The 23,555-nt window shown below is 53.7% G+C and overlaps 1 protein-coding gene across 2 annotated transcripts; it reads left to right on the top strand.

The window, feature by feature from the left end:
- Window positions 1-1,014: 1,014 nt before the first annotated feature.
- SCAMP3 (secretory carrier membrane protein 3) lies at window positions 1,015-19,355 on the top strand. 2 transcript variants are annotated; one of them, XM_077322527.1, is made up of 9 exons: window positions 1,015-1,172; window positions 7,214-7,291; window positions 8,097-8,222; window positions 10,115-10,232; window positions 10,359-10,487; window positions 12,096-12,255; window positions 13,540-13,641; window positions 14,207-14,324; window positions 17,120-19,355. In XM_077322527.1, the coding sequence occupies exons 1-9, from the start codon at window positions 1,116-1,118 to the stop codon at window positions 17,264-17,266; spliced, it is 1,035 nt and encodes a 344-aa protein (XP_077178642.1). In that variant the 5' UTR covers window positions 1,015-1,115; the 3' UTR covers window positions 17,267-19,355. The 2 variants fall into 2 exon arrangements, with proteins under 2 accessions (XP_077178642.1, XP_077178632.1); XM_077322517.1 differs by having other exon boundaries at window positions 8,097-8,243.
- Window positions 19,356-23,555: the final 4,200 nt, after the last annotated feature.

Raw genomic sequence — 23,555 nt, 5'->3', positions numbered from 1 at the left:
CACATGTTCATGGACGACAATTCCCATGAGCCCCTGCCAGTGTTTGGAGGATCACAGGTTGACTGGAGGACCACAGGTTGACTACCCCTGCCCTAGAGTAAAGGGCTACTTTGAAGAGTGCATTGCAGGGCATTGTACTCACTGAAGTCTCTTCCCTCTGCATCAGGGGTAGTCAAACTGTGGCCCTCCAGATGTCCATGGACTACAATTCCCAGAAGCCCCTGCCAGCATTTGCTGGCAGGGGCTTCTGGGAATTGTGGTCCATGGACACCTGGAGGGCCGCAGTTTGACTACCCCTGCTCTGCATAATCTCCTGGGCCCTGCACAGGATTTTAGAAGGGTGGGAGTGATTACAATATATTCCAGATTCTTCCTGAAACTTCTCTAGTTCTTTTTCTTCAATTTTTTAAACTCATTTTCTATTTTTCCTCACACCATCGTTAATTCAATTTAAATTCAATAAAAATTCAAGGTGCCCATCGAATCAATGAAAACCTATTAACAATGGTTTTTATGAACAGCTTTTGTTAAGGGTTTTTGGATTTTTAAACTCCTTTTTTTATTTTTTCTCATACCGTCGTTAATTTAATCAATTTCACTGATTCAATGAGTAGTCTTTTGTATTATTTAAATTAAATAAACAGTATAAGAAGGTGCCCATCGAATGAATTAAAGTTAACAAAGGTTAATTAACAGAGGCTACCCAATTGAATCTAAAGGTTTTTATTAACAGATTTTATTAAGGGTTTTTGTGCACGGCATTGCTCCCCCTCCTCCTTGCCAGGAATTCCTTATCCTGAACGCTGAAAGATGGAGCCTTCCCCTACAGGAGCAGTCCACCCGTCAAGGGGGCGGAGGCGGCCCCACTAAGAACGGATAACAGACGCATCCAGCTCCAATCAGAACTACCGCTCCCATCAGCCTCCGCCGGACGCTCTCCCCTGACGTCACACGTGCGCGACACGCACGCCTGGGCGTCGCGGCGCTCCCTGTCGGGAATCCCCTCCCTTTTCGCCGGTGACGTGCTCCTTCCCAGGAGCCAATGGGCGTCCAGAGTCGCGCAGGCTGGCAGACGGAGCGGCCGCCGCAGAGCCCGTGGCGGAGGGAGGGGAGGCATGGCCGTGAACGGCGGGGGAAACCCCTTCGAGGGGGACCCGGGGAATCCCTTCCAGGTGCGTCGCCGGGCGGAGTGGGGCGGGGCTCCTCCCTCGCGCTCCCCGCCCCTCGGGGTCCCTGGCCCGGGGTCCCACCTCGCTTGGGATCGCGCCCCGGGGGGACGGCGGCTGCGCCCTGATCCCTGATCCCTGCCGGGTGGCTTGGGCGTCTCTCCAGCCCTGCCCCGGGGTACAGGTCTCTGCGGGCGGGATTGGCCTGCCTCGGGGGGTTGTGGTTGGATGCATGAGCCCCTTGGCCTTTCTGCCCAGGAACCGCCCTTCCGCGGCAGCTGCACCGAGCGAGGCCAGGGGAAAAGGGGTCTGCTTGTAATAAGAATGGGAAAAGAGCCCTGCTGGGGCAGACCAGGGAGGGTCCCTCCAGTCCAGCCTCCTGCCTCACCCAGGGGCCAGCCAGTCCCTCTGCAGGGCCAGCCACAGGGCAGGGAGGCCGAGGCCTTCCCCTCATAAGGACACAGGAGAGCCCTGCTGGGTCAGACCAGGGAGGGTCCCTCCAGTCCAGCCTCCTGCCTCACCCAGGGGCCATCCAGTCCCTCTGCAGGGCCAGCCACAGGGCAGGGAGGCCGAGGCCTTCCCCTCCTAAGGACACAGGAGAGCCCTGCTGGGTCAGACCAGGGAGGGTCCATCCAGTCCAGCCTCATGCCTCACACACCTGGAGGGCCAGCAACAGGGCAGGGAGGCTGATGCCTTCCCCTCATAAGGATATAAGGAGAATCAGAGCCTTGCTGAGTCAGACCAAGGAGGGTCCCTCCAGTCCAGCCTCCTGCCTCACACAGGGGCCAGCCAGTCCCTCTGCAGGGCCAGCAACAGGGCAGGGAGGCCGAGGCCTTCCCCTCATAAGGACACAGGAGAGCCCTGCTGGGTCAGACCAGGGAGGGTCCCTCCAGTCCAGCCTCCTGCCTCACCCAGGGGCCAGCCAGTCCCTCTGCAGGGCCAGCCACAGGGCAGGGAGGCCGAGGACTTCCCCTCATAAGGACACAGGGGAGCCCTGCTGGGTCAGACCAGGGAGGGTCCCTCCAGTCCAGCCTCCTGCCTCACCCAGGGGCCTGAACCAGTTTCTGTGGACAGACAACACAGAGTGGCATAGAGGTTGAACCTTTCCCTTGATGCTGCCTCCTGGCCCTGGGATTCGCAACATGGAACTTCCCTTTAGCCACTGTGACTAGTAGCCACTGCTAGAACTCTCTTTCATGAATGCCAAATATCCACCAGTGACAATTGCTGACTTCCTCGGCTGTGAATCCCACATTTTAGTCACTCCCTGCCTAGAGAGGTCATTTCCCTCTGTCCGTCGTGAACCTCCTGACGATGAGCTTCCTTGGAGGCCCACAAGTTCTGGTGTTTTGGTAGAGGGAGGGAAACGTTTGCTTTGTCCACTCTCTCCGCCTCACGTATAATGTTATAAATCTTTGTCATGTGCTCTCTTAGTCATCTTCCTTCTCAACTGAAAAGCCTCCCTCTTAGGAAAGTTTCTCCCATCCCCTAATTTCCCATCCTCTGTACTTTTCCCAGCCCTGCAATGTACTTTTGGGAGTTTACAGGGCTGGATTTTTCTCTCCCTTCATCCTCTAAGGCAGGGGTGGTCAACCTGTGGTCAAACGCTGGCAGGGGCTCATGGGAATTGTAGTCCACGAACATCTGGAGGACCACAGGTTGACTACCCCTGCTCTAAGGGTAACGAGATATCTGCCCCATTCCTACCCCGTCTTTGCGGTAGGACTCAGTCCTATTAGCATTTGCTGGCAGGGGCTCATGGGAATTGTAGTCTATGAACATCTGGAGGACCGCAGGTTGACTACCTGTGCTCTAAGGGTAACGAGATTTCTGCCTTGTTCCTGCCCCGTCTTTGCGGTAGGACTCAGTCCTATTAGCATTTGCTGGCAGGGGCTCATGGGAATTGTAGTCCACGAACATCTGGAGGACCACAGGTTGACTACCCCTGCTCTAAGGGTAACGACATTTCTGCCCCGTTCCTGCCCCGTCTTTGCGGTAGGACTCAGTCCTATTAGCAAGAAAATACTCTGTGAAATCCCTTGTTGTTGTTGTTGTTATAATATATTGAATTTCTAGCCCGCCACTCCCAAGGAGACTCATGGCGGGTAACAGACATCCCTAAAATTCCCAATAAAATTACCCCTAAAAATTAAAAACCCATACTATAAAATACACAACAATCCATACCTTAAAAAATGCCCAAGAATACCCAGCGACGAAAAGAACAACCAAACCCCATTGAATATTAGGGATTTGGTCCCTGTGTTGCTCCTTTCTGGCAGAACGGAGTATTAGAATAACCGGGCCTTGTCTTACCTGGAGGAGGGGGGCTGGGGGCTGTTGGCCCAGGAAAATGCCAGGTGTCCTTACGGATCCCAGACCATGTTCTGCATGGTTTAACGCAGGGGCGGCCAAACTGTGGCTCTCCAGAAGTCCATGGACCTGTGAAGAGCCACAGATGGGTCACCCCTGGTTTAGCATGCCATGTGTCAACACCTCTGCAGTCCCTCGTCCTGTTACCTTGCGTGTCAGAGGTATCTTGAGGATTGCAAGGATTGATGCGGCGTCTTCCGCCTTGATCAATGCAAACCATTAAAAAATGTCCCTCCTGTGTCTCCGTTGAGATCTCCTTTCTCCGAGCCTTCCTGAATTCTGCCTCCGTCCGAGTTCTGCAAATTCAGCCCTGCTCCCATCACGAGGTCCTTGTCTTGTACAACTGGCCCCTGCTGCGAAATATTGTCTCCTTTCACTTTCTCTCTATTTGTTCTGCTGAATTCTCGTTGCTTAATTTTGGGGGCGGGCCTGAGGGCAGTGGCTCTGGCCTTTCCTGGAAATAAATTGCATCCGGAGTGGTTAGTCCTCCTGCTAACTAATCTAGCTCAGTCCTCCCGGAGGGATCCCCCAATCCTTTAGAGGACGTCCTAGAACAGGGGCAGTCAAACTGCGGCCCTCCAGATGTCCGTGGACTACAATTCCCAGGAGCCCCTGCCAGCATTCGCTGGCAGGGGCTCCTGGGAATTGTAGTCCACGAACATCTGGAGGGCCGCAGTTTGACTACCCCTGCCCTAGAAGATTCCTGCCTGGGGTTTGAGGTTGGTCATCCTTTTCTTACTCTGCAGCTGTGGTAGTCCACTGTATCCCGTACCCTGGAGATAAATGAGGGAGTTTGGATTTCTCTTCTGCCAAGACTTCCAGATCTTTCTGTTTAGAACCTCTGTTTAGAAAGCAGATGGACTTTGGGCTGAAAACCATGTGGCTTTAATCAAGTATTCAAGAACCAGCTGCAGGCGGGCCTGCTAGCCATGATACAGAAGAATAGATCTTCCATGTTCCTTGGCAGTTTGGCTCTCAGTATCAGATACTGTGGGCTGTTTTGGCCTTGCCTGTGGGCATCTCAGAGGTGCCAAACTGTCCGCCGTTGGAAAGAGGATGCTGGGCTAGAGGGATGTGAGATGGGGCTACTCCTTAGCACTTGCTGTCTTTAAGACTAGGCTTGTGAGACTCTCCGATTGCCATTTAGGAAAAGAAAGCCCTTTATTGAGGAGAAGGCAATTAGATCACCACGGGGTTCTTGCTAAGACTGGGATTGTATGCAAGCATCCGCTTATCAAGCCTCAGCCCTTCCCTGCACCAAAGGGTCTGGGTGCGAACGGCCCATGTTGGTGACCCAGTCACCCTGGCTCCAAGGCCTATGAGATTGTTCCCAAAGCAACGGGACAGAGAGCACAGATTATTTGCCCTTAAGGCCTAACTCAGGGAGTCAACTACGGCAGGGGTAGTCAACCTGTGGTCCTCCAGATGCCCATGGACTACAATTCCCATGAGTCCCTGCCAGCATTTGCTGGCAGGGGCTCATGGGAAGTGTAGTCCATGGACATCTGGAGGACCACAGGTTGACTACCCCTGAATTACGGGGTCAAAGACATGTCTAAAGCAGTGGTTCTCAACCTTCCTAAAGCTGCGACCCTTTAATCCAGTTCCTCATGTTGTGGAGACCCCCCCCCAACCATTAAATTATGCAAGGGTTATTTCACGGAAATTAAACCAAAAGTGACCAATGGTGTGAAGATCTCTTGTTCAGGATTGTAAATAAATTGTTCCCCCCCCCCTGGGGTGTCTCAGTTCAGTTCTGCCTCTTGTCCCACCATGCCGATCTCGCTCTATTCCGCTGCTCCAGACATACGAACGCTCGATCTTGATCTACCCCGCAAGGCTGTTGTGTGGATGGCTACCCCCCCCCCCCCGGCCAAGCTGCTTGCTCTGCAGCGACCCCTGTGAAAGGGTCCTTCGACCCCCAAAGGGGTCCCGACCCCCCAGGTTGAGAACCACTGGTCTAAAGGGCCGTGGGAGCCCACTTTGCAAGCAAATGACCCCGAACAGATTGCAAGGCAGAGGCAGTCAAGGAGGCAGGATAAAGCTTCAAGTTGATCATAGGGCAAAACGTCAAATCAGGGGTTGGACAGCGCTGACTAGGTTGGGCGTTTATCAGATGTGTTTGCTTCCCGAGATGGATCGCTTTCTCCATTTCGGTCATTTGCCTTGAGTCTCGGTTAGAGAGGTGGCCTGTAAAACTAAATAAATCAAAATTGTGTTTTATAACTGTAAATAAACTGTGCCTGTTATGACCTGGGTGGCCCAGGCTAGCCTGATCTTGCCAGCTCTCGGAAGCTAAGCAGGGTCAGCCCTGGTAAGTCTTTGGAAGGGAGACCACCACGGACGCAGAGGCAGGTAATGGTGGCAAACCGTCTCTGAACGTCTCTTGCCTTGACCAGGATGGCCCTGCCTAACCCAATTGGTGTCGTGGTTAGGAGTGGTGGCTCCTATTCGGGAGAACCGGCTTTTGACTCCCCGCTCCTCCACATGCAGCCAGCTTTGGCTAGTCACAGTCCTGTCAGAGCTGTTCCCAGAGAGCTCTCTCAGCCCCACGTGCCTCACAGGGACGTCTGCCTCCCCTGCTTGGCTTCTGAGATGTGAGGAGGAGGAGGAGGAGGAGGAGGAGTTGGTTCTTATATGCCTCTTTCCTCTACCTGAAGGAGTCTCAAAGGGGCTTACAGTCGCCTTCCCATTCCTCTCCCCACAACAGACCTCCTGTGAGGGAGGTGAGGTTGAGGGAGCCCTGATATCACTGCTCGGTCAGAACAGCTTTAGCTGGCTGCATGTGGGGGAGAAGCAGGGAATCGAACCTGGCATGCCAGATTAGAAGTCCGCATCCTAACCACTACACCAAGCTGGCTCCAGGTCAAGGGAAGAGACATTCAGAGGGAGTTCGGCCTTGCCCGCCTCTGAATAGCAACCCTGGGGGCTTCAGTGATGTGCTCCCATCTAAACACCAGCCAGGGTGGCGTTGTGGTGAAAAGCGGCGACTTCTAATCGGGGGAGCTGGGTTTGAATCCCCGCTCCTCCACACGCAGCCAGCTTGGGTGACCTTGGCCCAGTCCCAGTCCTGATCGCGCTGTTCTCACAGAGCAGCCCTGTCGGAGCGCTCTCAGCCTCACCTGCCTCGCAGGATAGGTGTTGTGGGGAGAGGAAGGGAAGGCCGCTTTGAGGCTCCTTCGGGCAGTGAAAAGCGGGGTATAGAAGCCAGCTCCTCTCCTTCCTCTCTTCCATGTTAAATGACAGCAACTTTGGAGTCCGAGGTCCTCGTCAGACTTGCTCTGTGGAGAAAAGGGCGGAAGAAAAATATGTTAGATACGTCGGTATGAAGCTCTCTCCCGGGGCTCTCTGACCTTTTGGCGTTTGTGGGTGATGCTGGGACTCAGAGAAAGCATTTTGGGCACAGCCTCAGGAGCAGGAGCTAGCAGAGCCGCACATCCAGAAGGCCCGGCGCAGGGGAGATGGCGAGATAATATAAAAAACGTTAGAAAGGGGAAATAAAACTCAGCTTGTGGTGTTGGCTGCAACTGAAACAATGTTAGTGTTTTCCACATAGCTAATCATGATCCGGAGCGTTATCTGACTTCCTGGGTTCTCCTCGGAAGCGGGGACTGGGTCGGGCGCGCCTCCCTCCCCCTCTCTGCCCTCTCAGCCTCCCTTCCTCTTGTTCTCAGGATCCCGCTATCATCCAGCACAGACCGGCCTCCGAATACGCCACCCTGGATGTCTACAATCCCTTCGAAAACCCGGGGGTAAGGGGCTTGCGGAGCTGGTGGGTCGAGATCTGTGCAGGGTCCCGCTCAAATTTGGCAGGTCCTCTTGGTTTCCAAGCAGGCCTATGCTGCAGATGTTCCCTGGTTGGTCGATGTCTGTTTTCAAAATGGACGTCTGCCTCCGTCAGGTCCATGGGTGGGATTTCCCCCTGAAACATTAGCCTGTAGCATTGTTCCAAATCCTGCTCGCTCTCTGTAAGAGAGGCGGGGTCTCCTAACTGTGGGTTCCTATCCCTTGTATAGAAGAGCCTCTTGTGGCGCAGGGTGGTAAGGCAGCTGACATGCAGTCTGAAAGCTCTGCCCATGAGGCTGGGAGTTCGATCCCAGCAGCCGGCTCAAGGTTGACTCAGCCTTCCATCCTTCTGAGGTCGGTAAAATGAGTACCCAGCTTGCTGGGGGGTAAACGGTAATGACTGGGGAAGGCACTGGCAATCCACCCCGTATTGAGTCTGCCATGAAAACGCTGGAGGGCGTCACCCCAAGGGTCAGACATGACTCGGTCCATGCACAGGGGATACCTTTACCTTGTATATACATGTGTTTGTGTGTGTGTGTGGGGGGATGTTGTCAGTTTTCTTTGGCTTCCCCGGGTTGCTTTGTAAGCATCACCATCTTCTCGGATGGTTTGGGGAGTGTTGGGGAGGCCCGCGTCCAAATTCCCCGCTCAGCCATGAAGCGGAAGATGACCGCCTCGCGGGGTCGTTGTGAAGCGAAAACGGTGGGCCTGGGCTCTTTGAGAAAGGAACGGGGCAGAAATGTGATGCTCTTTCCGTCTCTTCCGCAGCAGCGGCCCCCGCCTCCGTATGAGCCCCGGCCCTCGGCCACCCCAACTCAGCCGGCTCTTCCCTCACAGCCCCCCAAGAAGACGAGCCCCACAGAGCCGAGGAATTATGGCTCCTATGGAACGCAGGTATCGGAAAAGCCCCCGCAGGTGTGTGTGTGTGTTTGTGTGTCATCACACACTTTATTTTTTGGGCACAGGGAATGGATTCTCCGTGATGCTTTGCGGCCCTGCACAAAACTGAAAAGTTACTTTACGAGACTGGTGCAGGGTGGTGGCTCAGGTGGTTCAATGCCAGCCTCTTCTTACAACCTCAGAGTAGCCTTAGGTAGTTTATCTGCCCTCAGTCTTCCCCCCCCCCCCTGCAATAGGGGAAGATTGTCAGAATTGGCCTACCTTGCTGGATTGTTGTAAGGATTGTTGTAAGGGCACCTGGAGGCCTGGAAAGGCTGCACAATTATGCAATAATATGATTGCTTAGTTATTTTTTGACCTGTATTCCGCCATTTCTCAAAAAAGGTTCAGGGCGGATCGCAATGTTGATAGAATACATCCGTTCTAAGCACGGGCAAAAAGAAATTTTAAAATGAGTTGCATAAAATTAAAACATTTAAAAAATACATCGCTAACGTGGCCTCTCGTGTGGGAAGGGGGGCACGTAGTAGCTTTCGCTAAGGGTATAGCTACAGGCGGAGTAGGTGGCAGCTAGATGTTACCGTAGGGCTGGTGGAACAGCAATATCTTACAGAGCATGTGGAACTGTCTAAAGCAGGGGTAGTCAAACTGCGGCCCTGCAGATGTCCATGGACTGCAATTCCCATGAGCCCCTGCCAGCATTCGCTGGCAGGGGCTCATGGGAATTGTAGTCCATGGATACCTGGAGGGCCGCAGTTTGACTACCCCTGGTCTAAAGTTCCGCAGGGCCCTGATCTCTTGTGGCAGAGCATACCACCAGGCCGGGGCTAAGGCCGAGAAATCCCTGGCTCTGATGGGAAGAATAAGAAAAAGAAGAGTTGGTTTCTATTCCCCTCTTTTCGCTACCCGAAGGAGTCTCAAAGCAGCTTGCCTTCCCTTCCTCTCCCCACAACAGACACCCTGTGAGGGAGGCGGGGCTGAGAGAGCTCTGACAGGACTGCTCTGTGAGAACAGCACTATCAGGACTGTGACTGGCCCAAGGTCACCCGGCTGGCTGCATGTGGCGGCGCAGGGAATCAAGCCCAGCTTGCCAGATTAGAAGCTGCCGCTCTTAACCATTCACCACGCTGGTTGAAGCCCGTTTGACCTCCGTAGGGACAGGATTCCTATGTAGATTCTGATCAGTAGGTCTCGACTCCCTCGGGGAGGACTTACTGGGAGAGGCGTTGTTTGGAGTGCGTTGTGTACCAATAAAAGCTTCATCCTGAATTAATATAATTATAATTGGGGCAGTTAAGTTGCAGCCGATTTACAGGGACCCCAGGGCCACAAGTTTTTCAAGGCTGGGATCCCAGCAGCCGGCTCAAGGTTGACTCAGCCTTCCATCCTTCCGAGGTCGGTAAAATGAGGACCCAGCTTGCTGCTGGGGGGTAAAGGGTAATGACTGGGGAAGGAACTGGCAAACCACCCCGTATTGAGTCTGCCATGAAAACGCTGGAGGGCGTCACCCCAAGGGTAAGACATAACTCGGTGCCTGCACAGGGGGGATACCTTTACCTTTTTTCCCCCCACAGATGGCAGGCGCTTAGACTTTCCTGCCTGTGCTCCTGCACTGTGGTGGCCCACGGCTTCCTAGGAAATCCTAGGCCTGTGAACGACCTACTCTGTTCAGCCCTTAGTTGAACAGCACAACGCTGCACTGAAGTGCGTTATGCGGTTATACCATTCGCGGTCAGCGTGTGGCGCTGTTTGCTTGCTTTGCAGCAAGGGCTCGCTTCTTTCAAAGAATGGCAGAGGAATCCTTCCTCGCCTTAAAACCAGGGAAGGAAACGCACGGTAGGCTGAACTCCCCACCCACCCACCCCAGTATCTTTCTTTCCTGCTAGGAATCAGCCGCGGCTGCAACCGCCGAACTGCTGAAACGCCAGGAGGAACTGAACCGCAAAGCTGAAGAACTGGACCGGAGGGAACGCGAGCTGCAGAACGCTGCTATCAGCGGCGGAGGTATGGTGCGGCCCAGCTGTGAGAAGCTTCAAGCCCTTTGGCTGGGAGCGCATAGGCACTGGAGGGCACATGCGCTGGGGCGCATATGCACGTCTCACGCGCTCCTTTTCTGTTTCTCCTTTGCAGCTAGGCCAAACAACTGGCCGCCCTTGCCCTCTTTCTTCCCCGTGCAGCCCTGTTTCTATCAGGACATTTCGGTGGAGATTCCCATAGAGTCCCAGAAAACAGTCACCACCATGTACTACCTCTGGATGGGTGAGCGTTTTGATGATGTCTCTGTGGGGAGGGGAGCACCTGTTTTGCAGAGGCCCCCCAATTCAGTCCCTGGCATCTCCCGGTAAAAGCCCCCTTTGGTAGCAGGACAAAGAGAGCTTTACCTGTGAGCTGCTACCTGTCCGAAGCTGGGAGGACTAGAGCAGGGATTTCCAAACTGGGGTCTTCCCCCTCCTGTGTTAATGGACTCAGCCACGAGCTAGGGAGCTGGCCATGTCCTCCGTGGGTAGGCCATGTGTGTAGAATGCAGGGGGAGTTGGTTGTGGCATGGAGTGGCGGATCCAGCCTGCTTCTGCCTTGCAGGGCCAGCTCCGTCCTTGTCCACCCCCTGTTCTGCCTGGTTGCCAACTCCAGGCAGGGGGCAAAGTGAACTATCTGGGTAACCACCGCCACCACCTGGCTAAAGAGCCAGCTTGGTGTAGTGGTTAGCAGTGCGGACTTCTAATCTGGCATGCCGGGTTCGATTCCCCGCTCCCCCACATGCAGCCAGCTGGGTGACCTTGGGCTCGCCACAGCGCTGACAAAACTGTTCTGACCGAGCAGTGATATCAGGGCTCTCTCAGCCTCACCCACCTCACAGGGTGTCTGTTGTGGGGAGAGATAAGGTGACTGTAAGCCACTTTGAGACTCCTTCGGGTAGAGAAAAGCGGCATATAAGAACCAACTCTTTGCAGGGGTAGTCAAACTGCGGCCCTCCAGAGGTCCATGGACTACAATTCTCATGAGCCCCTGCCAGCATTTGTCCATGGACATCTGGAGGGCTGCAGTTTGACTACCCCTGAAAGTATGGGGTCACAGCTGGGAGAGCCAGGCCCCCTAGTTGCCCCTTCCACACCTGAGGCCTTGCTTCCGTGGTCTCCCTCAGCCCCAGCTCCTGAGCAGTGCGGGGGACGATATACCCACTGCAAGGGTTCACCCCTCTAAGTCTTCCCTTTGCATTTCTGCTGGTGTTTCCGAGGTGGGAGATCACGACGTGAATCAGGGAACCATGGCCCACTTCCCATTTATGAAAGATTTATTAAAAGAGCCAGGTCTAGAAAGCAAATCTGTAGCCCAGCGCAGAGTTAACCGAAAGAGGCAAAAGAAACCGGATGAAAGGCAAACCCTCTTTAAGCAAAGGGGCCTGCCCCGTATTTAACATCGGGGTGTGTTTAGGTGCGGGACAGAAGGACTACGTTTCATCCGGTGCCTTTTGTCTTTTTGGGGCTGTTGGCTGGTTGGTCATTCTCATGAATATCATCAAGGAAGGGGCCTGCTCTTGGGAGAAGAGATGAGCAGCCATCTTGGCAAGGAGATTTCGGAACCTCTTTAAGCAAAGGAACCTGCCCTGTATTTAACATCAGACTACGTTTAGCAGAGGGACAAAAGGATTGCTAGTCAGGGATAACAAGGGGCAATTTGAAACAAAGGACACCCCCCCCCATCCCCCAAATAGCAAGAAATTTAATTTGTATTTCCTGGGCCGCAATCCAGCAATCACCGTGTCAGCAAACGGAACGAGGGTTGGGTTGGGTTCCTCAGCCTTTGTGGCATCGGCTGAGACCCTGACTCCCCAGGACCCACTCAACCCACGTCCTCCCTCTCCCGCAGCGAGCGTCGGCACCCTCTTCCTCAACTTCCTGGCCTCCCTGGCCTGGTTCTGCGTGAACAGCGGGGGCGGCTCAGGCTTCGGCCTCTCCATCCTCTGGGCCTTGATCTTCACCCCCTGCTCCTTCCTGTGCTGGTATCGGCCCATGTACAAGGCCTTCAGGTACAGTGGGTTGGGGGGGTCTGGGGATACGGCCTGGCCGTGAATCTGAATGCCTGGGGGGGGGGCGGGCGGGGGCGACCCTTACAAAGAGGACAGAACTCTGGAGCGCAGAGCTGCTGTTCTTGTTCAACACCTCTCCCCCCCCCCCAAAAAAAAGAGTTCTATGGTCCGGCAACCAAAATCTATTTGGGGTCCGCAGCCCCAGAGAGGAGAGATTCTGGCCCCGGCCTGGGAGAATGCTCTGCCCACCGAGATCAGGATCCCGTGGGACCTTGACCAGTTGTGCAGGCCTGAGAGCTATACCGCTGGGCCACAACATCGAATAGGCTAGCCTCCCTTGACCAATCCCAAATCCCATCGGAACACCCTGGGAAGATACATCTGCCCGGATAGGGATCCCCTCCTTAATATCTGATGTTTAATGCTCCGTATTGATAGTTAACTGCAGGCGGAGGGGCTAGTTGGAATTGTTTTCGGGAAAATTAAATTTTAGTGTATTTATGAATGATGCTACCGGCCCTGAGCCTTGCGGGAAGGTCGGGTTAGGAAAATGAAGTTTATTATAACGTTATTATTATTATTATAATAAGAGGGGCTTTTGGCGGACTGTGGGGCGTTGTGGGCCGCCTGGTCTGGGAGTGCCGCCAACGTTGGGGCATCCCGCGTTCCCTGGGGATGCTAAGAAGGGGAGAATGGCTGAGTTGACAGCCAAGAGCTGCTGATATTAGATTTTGTGGGGAAACTTGAATCAAGTTCCCTTGGGGGCTCCTTAGCTGTCAGTGTCACAGACCTAAGGATGTTGTATTGTTGCCAGTGGCCACACTGGCCGATGACTCCAAAACTGTTTCTTCCTGGCGTTTGAATTCTGCCTAATTCTGTCTCACCCAGTACTAAGAATCCTAGAATCACAGAGTTGGAAGGGACCTCCAGGGTCATCGAGTCCAACCCCCTGCAGGATGCAGGAAATTCACCCCTGTCCGCCACCCACCCACAGCAACCCCAATTCCATGCCCAGAGGACACCCCCTTACTGTGGGTGGTGACCCTTTGACCCCCGACGGTGTTCATGATGATTTCCTTCGTAACCTCAGCCGTACGTCTACCTGCTGGGGCCCTTCATGGGCACCTGCCGAAGCAGACTGCGGTCCTTCAAAGATCACGTTCAGATCAAAGCATGGCCCTCTTGGAGGTGCCGCGTGACTCCGGTTAGTTTTTCACTGTGAGCGAGGGATGCAGACGGCCTCTCGCGGATCCCTGAACCGTCCTGCTCTCTTCCCGTCTCCAGGAGTGACAGTTCGTTCAACTTCTTCGTCTTCTTCTTCATCTTCTTCGCGCAGGACGTGGTGTATGTCCTTCAGAGCATCGGCATTCCAGGCTGGGGATTCAGGTAGGGGGGGGATCCAGGTGATTTCTTTAGCCCCGCCCTGGACCTGGAGCTTATATGGGTTTGCCAGGAAAGGGGAAACTCGAGGAACCATTAAATAGACTGTTAAATGTTGATGCTCATTTACTAGGTTGGTTTTAATCCGTTATTCTTAATTGCCCTGTGTGCACCACCATGAGACATTCTGGAAGGGCGGTATAGAATCAATAATAATAATAATAATAATAATAATAATAATAATAATGCGGGATTGTTCATTGGGCAAACTGGGGGGTGTCCATACTCCAGGCTGAACATTCCCAAGTCCCTCAACCTATCTTCATAGGGCTTGGTCCCTTGGCCCCAGGATTATATACAATCCTGAACCATGGATCTTCATGTTTAATCTCAGTTTAATTTCTGTGACCGAACCCTTGCATAATTTCACGGTTGGGGGGTCCCCACAACGTGAGGCACTGTATTAAAGGGTTGCGTCATTAGGAAGGTGGAGAACCACTGGCCGAGACCCATTCCTCCGGGTGCTCACGAAATCTCTTTCTCTCCCGCCCCGCCACCCACCCCGTCACAGTGGCTGGATCGTGAGCCTCTCGGCGCTGAACACCAGTACCGCCGTGGCCGTACTCATGATGCTGGTGGCCACGCTCTTCACGGCCGTGGCAGTGCTGGGCGTCGTCATGCTGAAACGGGTAAGCGTGGGCACGGTTAGCAGGTCCGGGTTCTTTCTCCTTTTCTAGCCATCCTTCCCCCGGTCGCTCACAGCGCTGCTCATTGGCGGGGGGGGGGGGGCTTTGCATCACCGGTCACTCTCCTCCTAGCCCGCCTTGCAGGTTCGTCGTGGGGATCCGATGAAGGAGAGGCGATCCGTCTATGCTGCCCCAAATTTGGGAGAAGACAGGGATGAAACGAAGGAGTTTATTTGTGCCTCTCGTTTAGAGGCTACTGTTGAAATGGCAGGGAGACGTCTCCCTTTCCCCCAGCTTTTGGTTTAAATGGCTCTAAGTTGGTTTTAAGAGCGCTAATTCTTTACATTGTGATGTGTATAATTTTGTTGTGTTTTCGGTTACCAGTCTTCTCCCCTGAATGGGGGCTTCCTCGGGGTTTAGCTCTGCCTCTGACAGCAGCCCTGTTGCGGTTGGCTCCGCCTCCTGTAGTGGCCATTTTGTGGTTGCACCCATTGCCCCTCTGGTGTTTTTGGTGTGGAGCAGAACCCCCTGCCTTCTGCTCTACATGAAGGGGCCCAAACCACTACGAACTCCCCCCACCCCCCACCCCCAATTTCGGAGTTCGTTATGGTTTGTCATTTCACAAACCTCAGTTTGCAAACTCTGAACTGGCTGAAATTCAGGATGAACTTTGGTTCGTCAGTCAGCTGGTGCCCATCCTTCGTTGTCCATTCAGTTTTGTAAAGGTAAAGGTAAAGGTATCCCCTGTGCAAGCACCGGGTCATGTCTGACCCTTGGGGTGACGCCCTCCAGCGTTTTCATGGCAGACTCAATACGGGGTGGTTTGCCAGTGCCTTCCCCAGTCATTACCGTTGACCCCCCAGCAAGCTGGGTACTCATTCAATTTTGTAGCTTTTAAAAAATGTGCCACATGTTTCAGCTGATAGTTGCCCATGCGCGAGACTGCTGAGAGTGTGCCGAGTGTGGAATTCGACACCTGTCATTTTTTTTAAAAAGCAAAGCGGCCAATCAAGTTTCTAGTCCTCTTGAATGCATGCTCGAGAGCCCGTGGGCAATTTCTGCCATGATCTGAGACGTCAGGGAAGACTTATCCACAAGAGATGCTGGTGAGCAATCCATGGCTCCACTAATCATTTCTGCTTGGCGAGCAGGAGCCAAACACAACCGAGAGAAAGTGGAGCAAATTTTGGAGCCAGCTTTTGGCAACGTTTTTAAGAGGCTTGGCAACGCTGTCATGTTGGCATTCGGTTTTGCCTGGCGCTGCGTTCTTTGAAGCCTGTTCTGCAGGGGTAGTCAAACTGCGGCCCTCCAGATGTCCATGGACTACAATTCCCAGGAGCCCTTGCCAGCATTTGCCAGCGAATGCTGGCAAGGGCTCCTGGGAATTGTAGTCCATGGACATCTGGAGGGCCGCAGTTTGACTACCCCTGTGCTAAACTGTATGCCAGTTGTAGAACTCGGCCATCTTGGTGCAAAACACTGATTTTTACCGTCCATTTGTGGATGGATTCTGGGGAGCGGTAGCGTTGAATCAGCATTTCAAGGCCAAATCAATCAATCGCCAAGTGGTCCCGTCGTGGATCAAGTCCAATTTGGGTCTTCCTGCGGCTGCAAAGGCCCTGTCAGGGGTCCTGGACCTTTTTGAGCCTGCAGGCACATTTGGAATCCTGGCAAGCCACAGTGGGCGCAATAACAAAACAGCGACTGCAAAATGGCTGCCGCAGGAGGCGGAGCCAGCCGCAAAATGATTGCTACGGGTTGAGTGATAGAGAGCAGATTCAGAGCCAGTGTGGTGTTGTGGTGAGGAGCCAGTGGCTTCTGATCTGGAGAGCCGTTCCTCCACACACAACCAGCTGCGTGACCTTGGGCTAGTCACAGTCCTGATAGAACTGTTCTTACAGGGCAGTTTCTCTCAGGGCTCACTCAGCCCCACCTCCCTCACAGGGTGTCTGTTGTGGGGAGAGGAAGGGAAGCCGATAGTTTAGCCACTTTAAGACTGCTTCAGGCAGTGAAAAATGGGTTTCTGCTGCTGCTCCTGCTGCTGTGTTAGCCCCTGCTGCCAAGCAACATTTGAAAGAAGTCTGCACAACCAATCGAAAGCCTTGTTGGGCAAAAGCCCATCCAGGCTCCACAACACCAGAAGAGCCCTGTTGGGTCAGACCAAGGGTCCCTCTAGTCCAGCATCCCACCTCACACAGGGGCCTCAACCAGTTTATCTGGAGCTCCAGCAAACGGGGGAGAGAGACCGAGGCCTTCCCTTTGCGTTGCCTCCTGGCACTGGGATCCAAAGGTTGACTGCCTCTAAATGTGGAGGCTCCCCTCTCTAGCCCTCTCTTAAAGATCCCCAGGCCTGCAGCCATCGCTACACCCTCTGGCAGGAAATTCTACATTTTAATCACTCTCCGTGTCAACAAGTATTTCCTTTAGACCAGAGGTAGCCAACCTGTGGTCCTCCAGATGTCCACGGACTACAATTCCCATGAGCCCCTGCCAGCGAATGCTGGCAGGGGCTCATGGGAATTGTAGTCCATGGACATCTGGAGGACCACAGGTTGGCTACCCCTGCTTTAGACCGTCCTGAATCCACTGCCCATCAGCTTTGTCAGCTGCCTTCAAGCTCTGGTATTTTGGGAGAGGGGAGGAAAAAGTTCTCTCCATCAGCTTTGTTGTAAAGATTCAAGGGTGGGTCTGTGTGTGGGAGGGGAGTGGGGGACACGCAGCATCTTCCTGGCTCTTCGCCCCAGCAGGGGCAGGTGAATAAGAACCGTTCGCCTCCTTCCCCTCCTTTCTCCCTGCAGATCCACTCTCTCTACCGCCGCACCGGGGCCAGCTTCCAGAAGGCGCAGGAGGAGTTTGCCGCTGGGGTTTTCTCCAACCAGACCGTGCGCACGGCTGCCGCCAACGCGGCCACCGGAGCGGCCAGCAACGCCTTCCGAGCCCCATAGACGCCGGGAGCAAGACATCAGCCTGCCCCCCTTCCCCTAGCCCTGTCCTGAGTGGGGTCGCTTCCGTGGAAACAGAGACTGAATCGCTATCATCAGAGTCCTTCCCTGTGCTGAGTAGAATGCTCTCCCCTCCCCTCCCATTTCAGCATGGGATCCGCCCTGCACCGCCCCTCTCCTCTACCTCCTCTCCGGCCCAGAGCACCGCAAAAAGCTTCCCGCCTTCTTCCCCGACTGTAGAACCGAAGACACGGAGGGATAGGGGGAACCGGGTTGTCTCTCTCTGGGAATTGCCGGCTATTTATTGACAAAACGTGTATCCCGCTTTTCTGCCCTTACCGGGGCCGCCAAAGTGGCTGACCCACTAAAACATACGGAGCAAACAGAAATGTTTCGGAGGGCCTGTGCAGACTCACACGGCCCCCTTTTGTCAACTTAGGGGAGGAGGAATGGCCGGGATCTTAACCCTCCCCCCCAGCCAGTCCCTGGCCCCCATGATTCCCACCCCACCCTACCCCATTCCATTAGTCCAAGATTTTAAGCACTAGCGGAGTGTGTTTGGCACACGGGCTTTCGGCTCCCACAATCCTCTTTGGCCAAGGCCTCCCCGTTCCCAGCATGCCCTAGCAAAGCCTACCGTACCTTAAGTACTTGCCCGACGGCCTGGAATCCAGTGGCTGATTCTCGCTTCCCCCCCGTGGGCCTGTGGAGCCGGGGCAGGAGAACCCATTTGGGTCCGTCATGCATCTGTTCCGGGCGCCGACAGGACAGGGGTCTGCCTCACTTCCTGCGCCGGAGCCATTTTGCGCGGCTCGGTAGGCTCTTTGTGCTGCACGTCTGAAGGTGGGGCGCGTGTGCATTTTGGCTTTGCAGACCCGATTCTCGGGGGGTCATGCGGTGGTCTGGCTTCTGCGGCTGTGCCCCTTCTCCCTCGAGCTTCCGGAAGCAGGTTACGCGGAGGGGTGTAGTGCGTTGATTCGCCACCAGGAGGCAGTATTGGTCTACAGAATCTACCTTGGTCAGTATCAGGTGTGGTCTCATGATCTTTGCAGGAGTCACCCGTCCTTTTCCGCTCCAGCCTTCTGGATCATTGGGGAGGAGGGGGGGGGCCTGAACTCTCTGATCTCTGTGCCCCCCCTCCCAACTCCCGTCTAGCTCTCATCCCTAGCAGGTCATCTCACTGTCGTGTGCAGGTCTCCCTTTCGAGGGGGCCAGGCTGTTGCTGAGGCCACCCCCCCATTTCTTCCCCCCCTCCCGCCACTAACAGGGTATTTCCTCTCTGCCCTCCCCACCAAGATTTTGCCTCTGTGTTTTTATTCAGCGCTCTTTTTTTTTAATGCTTGCCTACGATACCACACAAGGGACTTGTTACAGTTTTCTTGTTACAGTTTTTACCATTTGTGTGTCCAAGGGGGGGAGGATAACCCCCCCCAAGTAACCTGGAGCCATCCTGTTCTCGTGTGTGATCCCCCCCCCCCCCCCGGATGAACCTTAATGCCGCTGTGGACTTACATCCCAGCCTCTGAATTATTGTCGCCATTCCCCCACCCCCCAAGTAAGTGCATTGTCCACGTTTGAAAAGGAGATTTGTGGCGCGGGGCATGCCCTCCCCTCCCCTCAGTGTCGTCCCCCCCCCCAGTCCTGTGATTTGCTCAAAAGGATCAGCTCCCTCCTCTCTTTTCCTCGTCTCTGTCTAACCGCCATGTTTGGTGTCTTGCCCCACAGTGTACCCACAGCTGCCTGCCCACCCCCATTTCCTGATTTTCACTCCCTGTCTTTCTTCTGCCCTGTGGTCCAATTCCACGGCCTGTTACAAAATCCACCCCCCCCCCCACACACACACACAGCTTTGCCTTGCCTCTCCCTCAACTGGGTCTGTACTTGACTTCCAATTTCTTCCTGACTGACTTGACCCCCGTCCCTGGCAGAACACTATGTTTTTTTCTTGTTTCCCCCCCCCATTTCTTTGTTTTGTATGTATGGGGTAGGGGGGTTGGGGAGTCCCATGTATTTTATTTTTCCTTTTGCTGTGCCAAAATGCAAAATTACTTAACGGGATTTTATTTAAGGAATAAACGACATTTTAACTCACCGTTTTCTGGGTTTCTTTTTGGGGGGGCAGCCATAGTTTAAAATGGGAAGTGGGTCGGAGGGGGCTGAGACTTCATAGGGCTCGGAAGGGCTGGCGGTGTCTGCAGAGAGGTTTGGTTCTGATATTGGCTTGGGTTTCTCAACAATCCATTGAGAGGTGGTCTGAGGTGGGGCCCAGCCATCAAATCCTGGAGTTGGAAGAGGCCCTACAGGCCATCTAGTCCACCCCCCTGCTCAGTGCAGGATCAGCCTCAAGCATCCGACGAGTAGAATCACAGAATCCTAGAGTTGGAAGGGGCCCTAGAGGCCATCTAGTCCAACCCCCTGCTCAGTGCAGGATCAGCCTCAAGCATCCGACGAGTAGAATCACAGAATCCTAGAGTTGGAAGGGGCCCTAGAGGCCATCTAGTCCAACCCCCTGCTCAGTGCAGGATCAGCCTCAAGCATCCGAGGAATAGAATCACAGAATCCTAGAGTTGGAAGGGGTCCTACAGGCCATCTAGTCCAACCCCCTGCTCAGTGCAGGATCAGCCTCAAGCATCCGAGGAATAGAATCACAGAATCCTAGAGTTGGAATGGGCCCTAGAGGCCATCTAGTCCAACCCCCTGCTCAGTGCAGGATCAGCCTCAAGCATCCGAGGAATAGAATCACAGAATCCTAGAGTTGGAATGGGCCCTAGAGGCCATCTAGTCCAACCCCCTGCTCAGTGAATAGCCGAGGCGGTATGCTGGGATGAGTTGTGATCTGGCCTGCTGCTTTGCTATGGGGCATAAGAGCCGTGTGAATGATGGGCCATCCCAGTGGATTCTTCTGACGGGATTAGGTTGGCAGAGTGGTCAGGTGCCTGCTCCTCCATCGGCAGTTTGGAAAGGGAAGGTTTTCCTGGGTGACCATTAGAGGATGTTTCCTTTCTAAAAACAACAGCAACAACACTCTATATAAATCCCTTTTGGCTTAATGCATATGCTGAAGGAGGAAAGGAGCGAGTGTCTTTGCAAAGGCACCCCTTGCTTTTAAGCCTCTGCCCTTTCTTGAAGACTGAAATCATAGAATCATAGAGTTGGAAGGGGCCACACAGGCCATCTAGTCCAACCCCCTGCTCAACGCAGGATCAGCCCTAAGCATCCTAAAGCATCCAAGAAAAGTGTGTATCCAGCCTTTGCTTGAAGACTGCCAGTGAGGGGGAGCTCACCATCTCCTTAGGCAGCCCATTCCACTGCTGAACTACTCTGACTGTGAAAAACTTTTTCCTGATATATAGCCTATATCGTTGTACTTGTAGTTTAAACCCATTACTGCACTTCTTTTCCTCTGCAGCCAATGGGAACAGCATCCTGCCCTCCTCCAAGTGACAACCTTTCAAAGAGGGCTATCATGTCCCCTCTCAACCTCCTTTTCTCCAGGCTGAACATTCCCAAGCCCCTCAACCTATCTTTATAGGGCTTGGTCCCTATGTCCGGGAAGGAGAGGAAAGAAGGGAGAAAGTTGGCTCAGAGAGCAGCCGCCTCTATCCTGGAGAGCCAGGTTGGATTCCCCACTCCTCCTCCCCATGCTGAGTGACCTTGGACCCGTCATGGCTCTCTAAGAGCTGTTATTACAGAGCAGATCTCTCAGAGCTCCCTCAGCCCCACCAGCCTCACAGGGGGTCTGTTGTGGGGAGAGGAAGGGAAAAGGTGTTTGTAAGCTGCTTTGGGACCCCTCAGGGCAGTAAGAAGCGGGGTACGCAAAGGCCAGCTCTAGTTGGAAGAACTGGGTTATCTTAATCCTGGTAAAGGTTGCAGACAGGGATGTTTTCAGCAATATTTAGAATTGGGGCCTTGTGTAGAAAGCCGGAGAAACTAGACTCAGGGGTCTCTGGCCTTTGGGATTTTGAGAAGATGGTGGTGAGCATTGATCTAAAATGGCTGCCAAAGGAGGCGGAGCCAAACAAATCCCTCCCTCCTCGCATCTCCTGGGAGGATGGAAGTTTTGATGGGGAAAGGGAACTGCACTGTGGCCCAATGTTTTGATAAAATTGGTGCTTTCCTTAATATATGATGTTAAAGGTAAAAGGTAAAGGTATCCCCTGTGCAAGCACCCAGTCACGTCTGACCCTTGGGGTGACGCCCTCCAGTGTTTTCATGGCAGACTCAATACGGGGTGGTTTGCCAGTGCCTTCCTCAGTCACTACCGTTTACCCCCCAGCAAGCTGGGTACTCATTTTACCGACCTCGGAAGGATGGAAGGCTGAGTCAACCTTGGGCCGGCTGCTGGGATCGAACGCCCAGCCTCATGGGCAGAACTTTCCGACTGCATGTCTGCTGCCTTACCACTCTGCGCCACAAGAGGCTCTATATGATGTTAAAAAGGTAAAGTTAAAGGTATCCCCTGTGCAAGCACCGAGTCATGTCTGACCCTTGGGGTGACGCCCTCCAGCGTTTTCATGGCAGACTCAATACGGGGTGGTTTGCCAGTGCCTTCCCCAGTCATGACCGTTTACCCCCCAGGAAGCAAGCTGGGTACTCATTTTACCGACCTCGGAAGGATGGAAGGCTGAGTCAACCTTGAGCCGGCTGCTGGGATTGAACTCCCAACCTCATGGGCAAAGCTTTCAGGCGGCTGCCTTACCACTCTGCGCCACAAGAGGCTCTTATATGATGTTAGCATAGGTACAAATACCCTGAGGCAGCCCTTCTCAACTTTTTTGGCACAGAGAAACCCCTGAAGAGCCACGATGGTGGCAAATATGGTCGGGAAGCAGAGCTGTGGACACGCCCACCCAAGGCCCCTCCCCTTCCCACCCCCTCCAGGCCCCTCATTGGCCACTTTGGGAGGGGGAAGCTGGATCACCATGATCAGCTATGGCCCTCTCACCTGATAAATGTTCTAACACATTTAAAATATATTTAAAAATTAATTCCCACCCATTCGGGATCCCTTCCAGGGACGTCAAGAAAGCCTGTTCTAAGAAAACATCCTGTGTACTTGGAGAACGGTTCAAGGACTGAATCACAATCATAGAGTTGGAAGGGACCATAGAGGCCATCTAGTCCAACCCCCTGCTCAACGCAGGATCAACCCAAAGCGTCCTAAACCTGAGACTGTAGGCCTTCCAGGAGGGGAAGTTTTATTTTTCTGTCTATTCTAGACAAAGTGCCTCCGAACACTGCTTAGATCAGTGGTTCTCAACCTGGGGGTCGGGACCCCTTTGGGGGTCGAATGACCCTTTTCACAGGGTTCGTGGCAGGGCAAGCAGCTTGGCTCGGGGGGGGGGCACCATCCGCACAACAGCCTTGCGGGGTAGATTGAGATTGAGCATTTGTCTGTCTGGAGCAGCGGAATAGAGCGAGATCAGCTTGGTGGGACAAGAGGCAGAACTGAGAAACGCCAGAAAAAAAACCCAATTTATGTATAATTCTGAACAATAGATCTTCACGTCATTGGTCAGTTTTGGTCAGTGCCTGTAGCTTTCTGTGAAAGAACCCTTGCATAATTTTATGGTTGGGGGTCAACACAACATGAGGAACTGGATTAAAGGGTCATGGCATAAGGAAGTTTGAGAACCACTGACTTGGATTTTTCAAATGTTTGTGTGGCCCAAGGACTAGAAGCTTGCTATTTATGTCAGCTTAAAAAAAAATCTTTAGGAGGCACAGTGCAACCTCCCTGAGATCTTGGAACGCGTCCCTGGCTTTAGGGGCAGGCGGAAAGAGCCAACGTCTGTTCTTCCCTTGGGCCTGACAGGGCTGGATAGATGTTGATGGACACCTTCTATCCACACTGCACAGACACCCCAGCTAAGACAAGCATGGTCAGTGATCTGGTCCAATGACTTCCTCCCTCAGGGAAGGAAATAACAAGCAAGCAGAGTCCTTTACAGTAATTCAGGGAGGGAGGCTTTGTCCACAACGGTGATGCACATTTATGCACACAGGGGAGAAGCGTTACGCAAATAGGGACCTCTGCCAGGATCTGAGTCAGAGGAACGCAAGAGAAGCCATGTTGGATCAGGCCAGTGGCCCATCCAGTCCAACACTCTGGGACCCACAGTGGCTGAAACCTGGGAGCCATCAGGAGGTCCACCAGTGGGGCCAGAAGCCCTCCCACTGTGGCCCCCCAATCACCAAGAAGACAGAACGTCCCTTCCCCAGGCAGAGTGTTCCATCTAGACCTTGAGGCTCAGAGCCACTCTGGGGCCTGCTCTCTGGATGTTTATCCAGT

The sequence above is a fragment of the Paroedura picta genome, chromosome 1, assembly GCF_049243985.1.
Source record: "Paroedura picta isolate Pp20150507F chromosome 1, Ppicta_v3.0, whole genome shotgun sequence".
NCBI classification, from domain to species: Eukaryota; Metazoa; Chordata; class Lepidosauria; order Squamata; family Gekkonidae; genus Paroedura; species Paroedura picta.
This window is presented reverse-complemented; position numbering and strand designations above follow the sequence as displayed.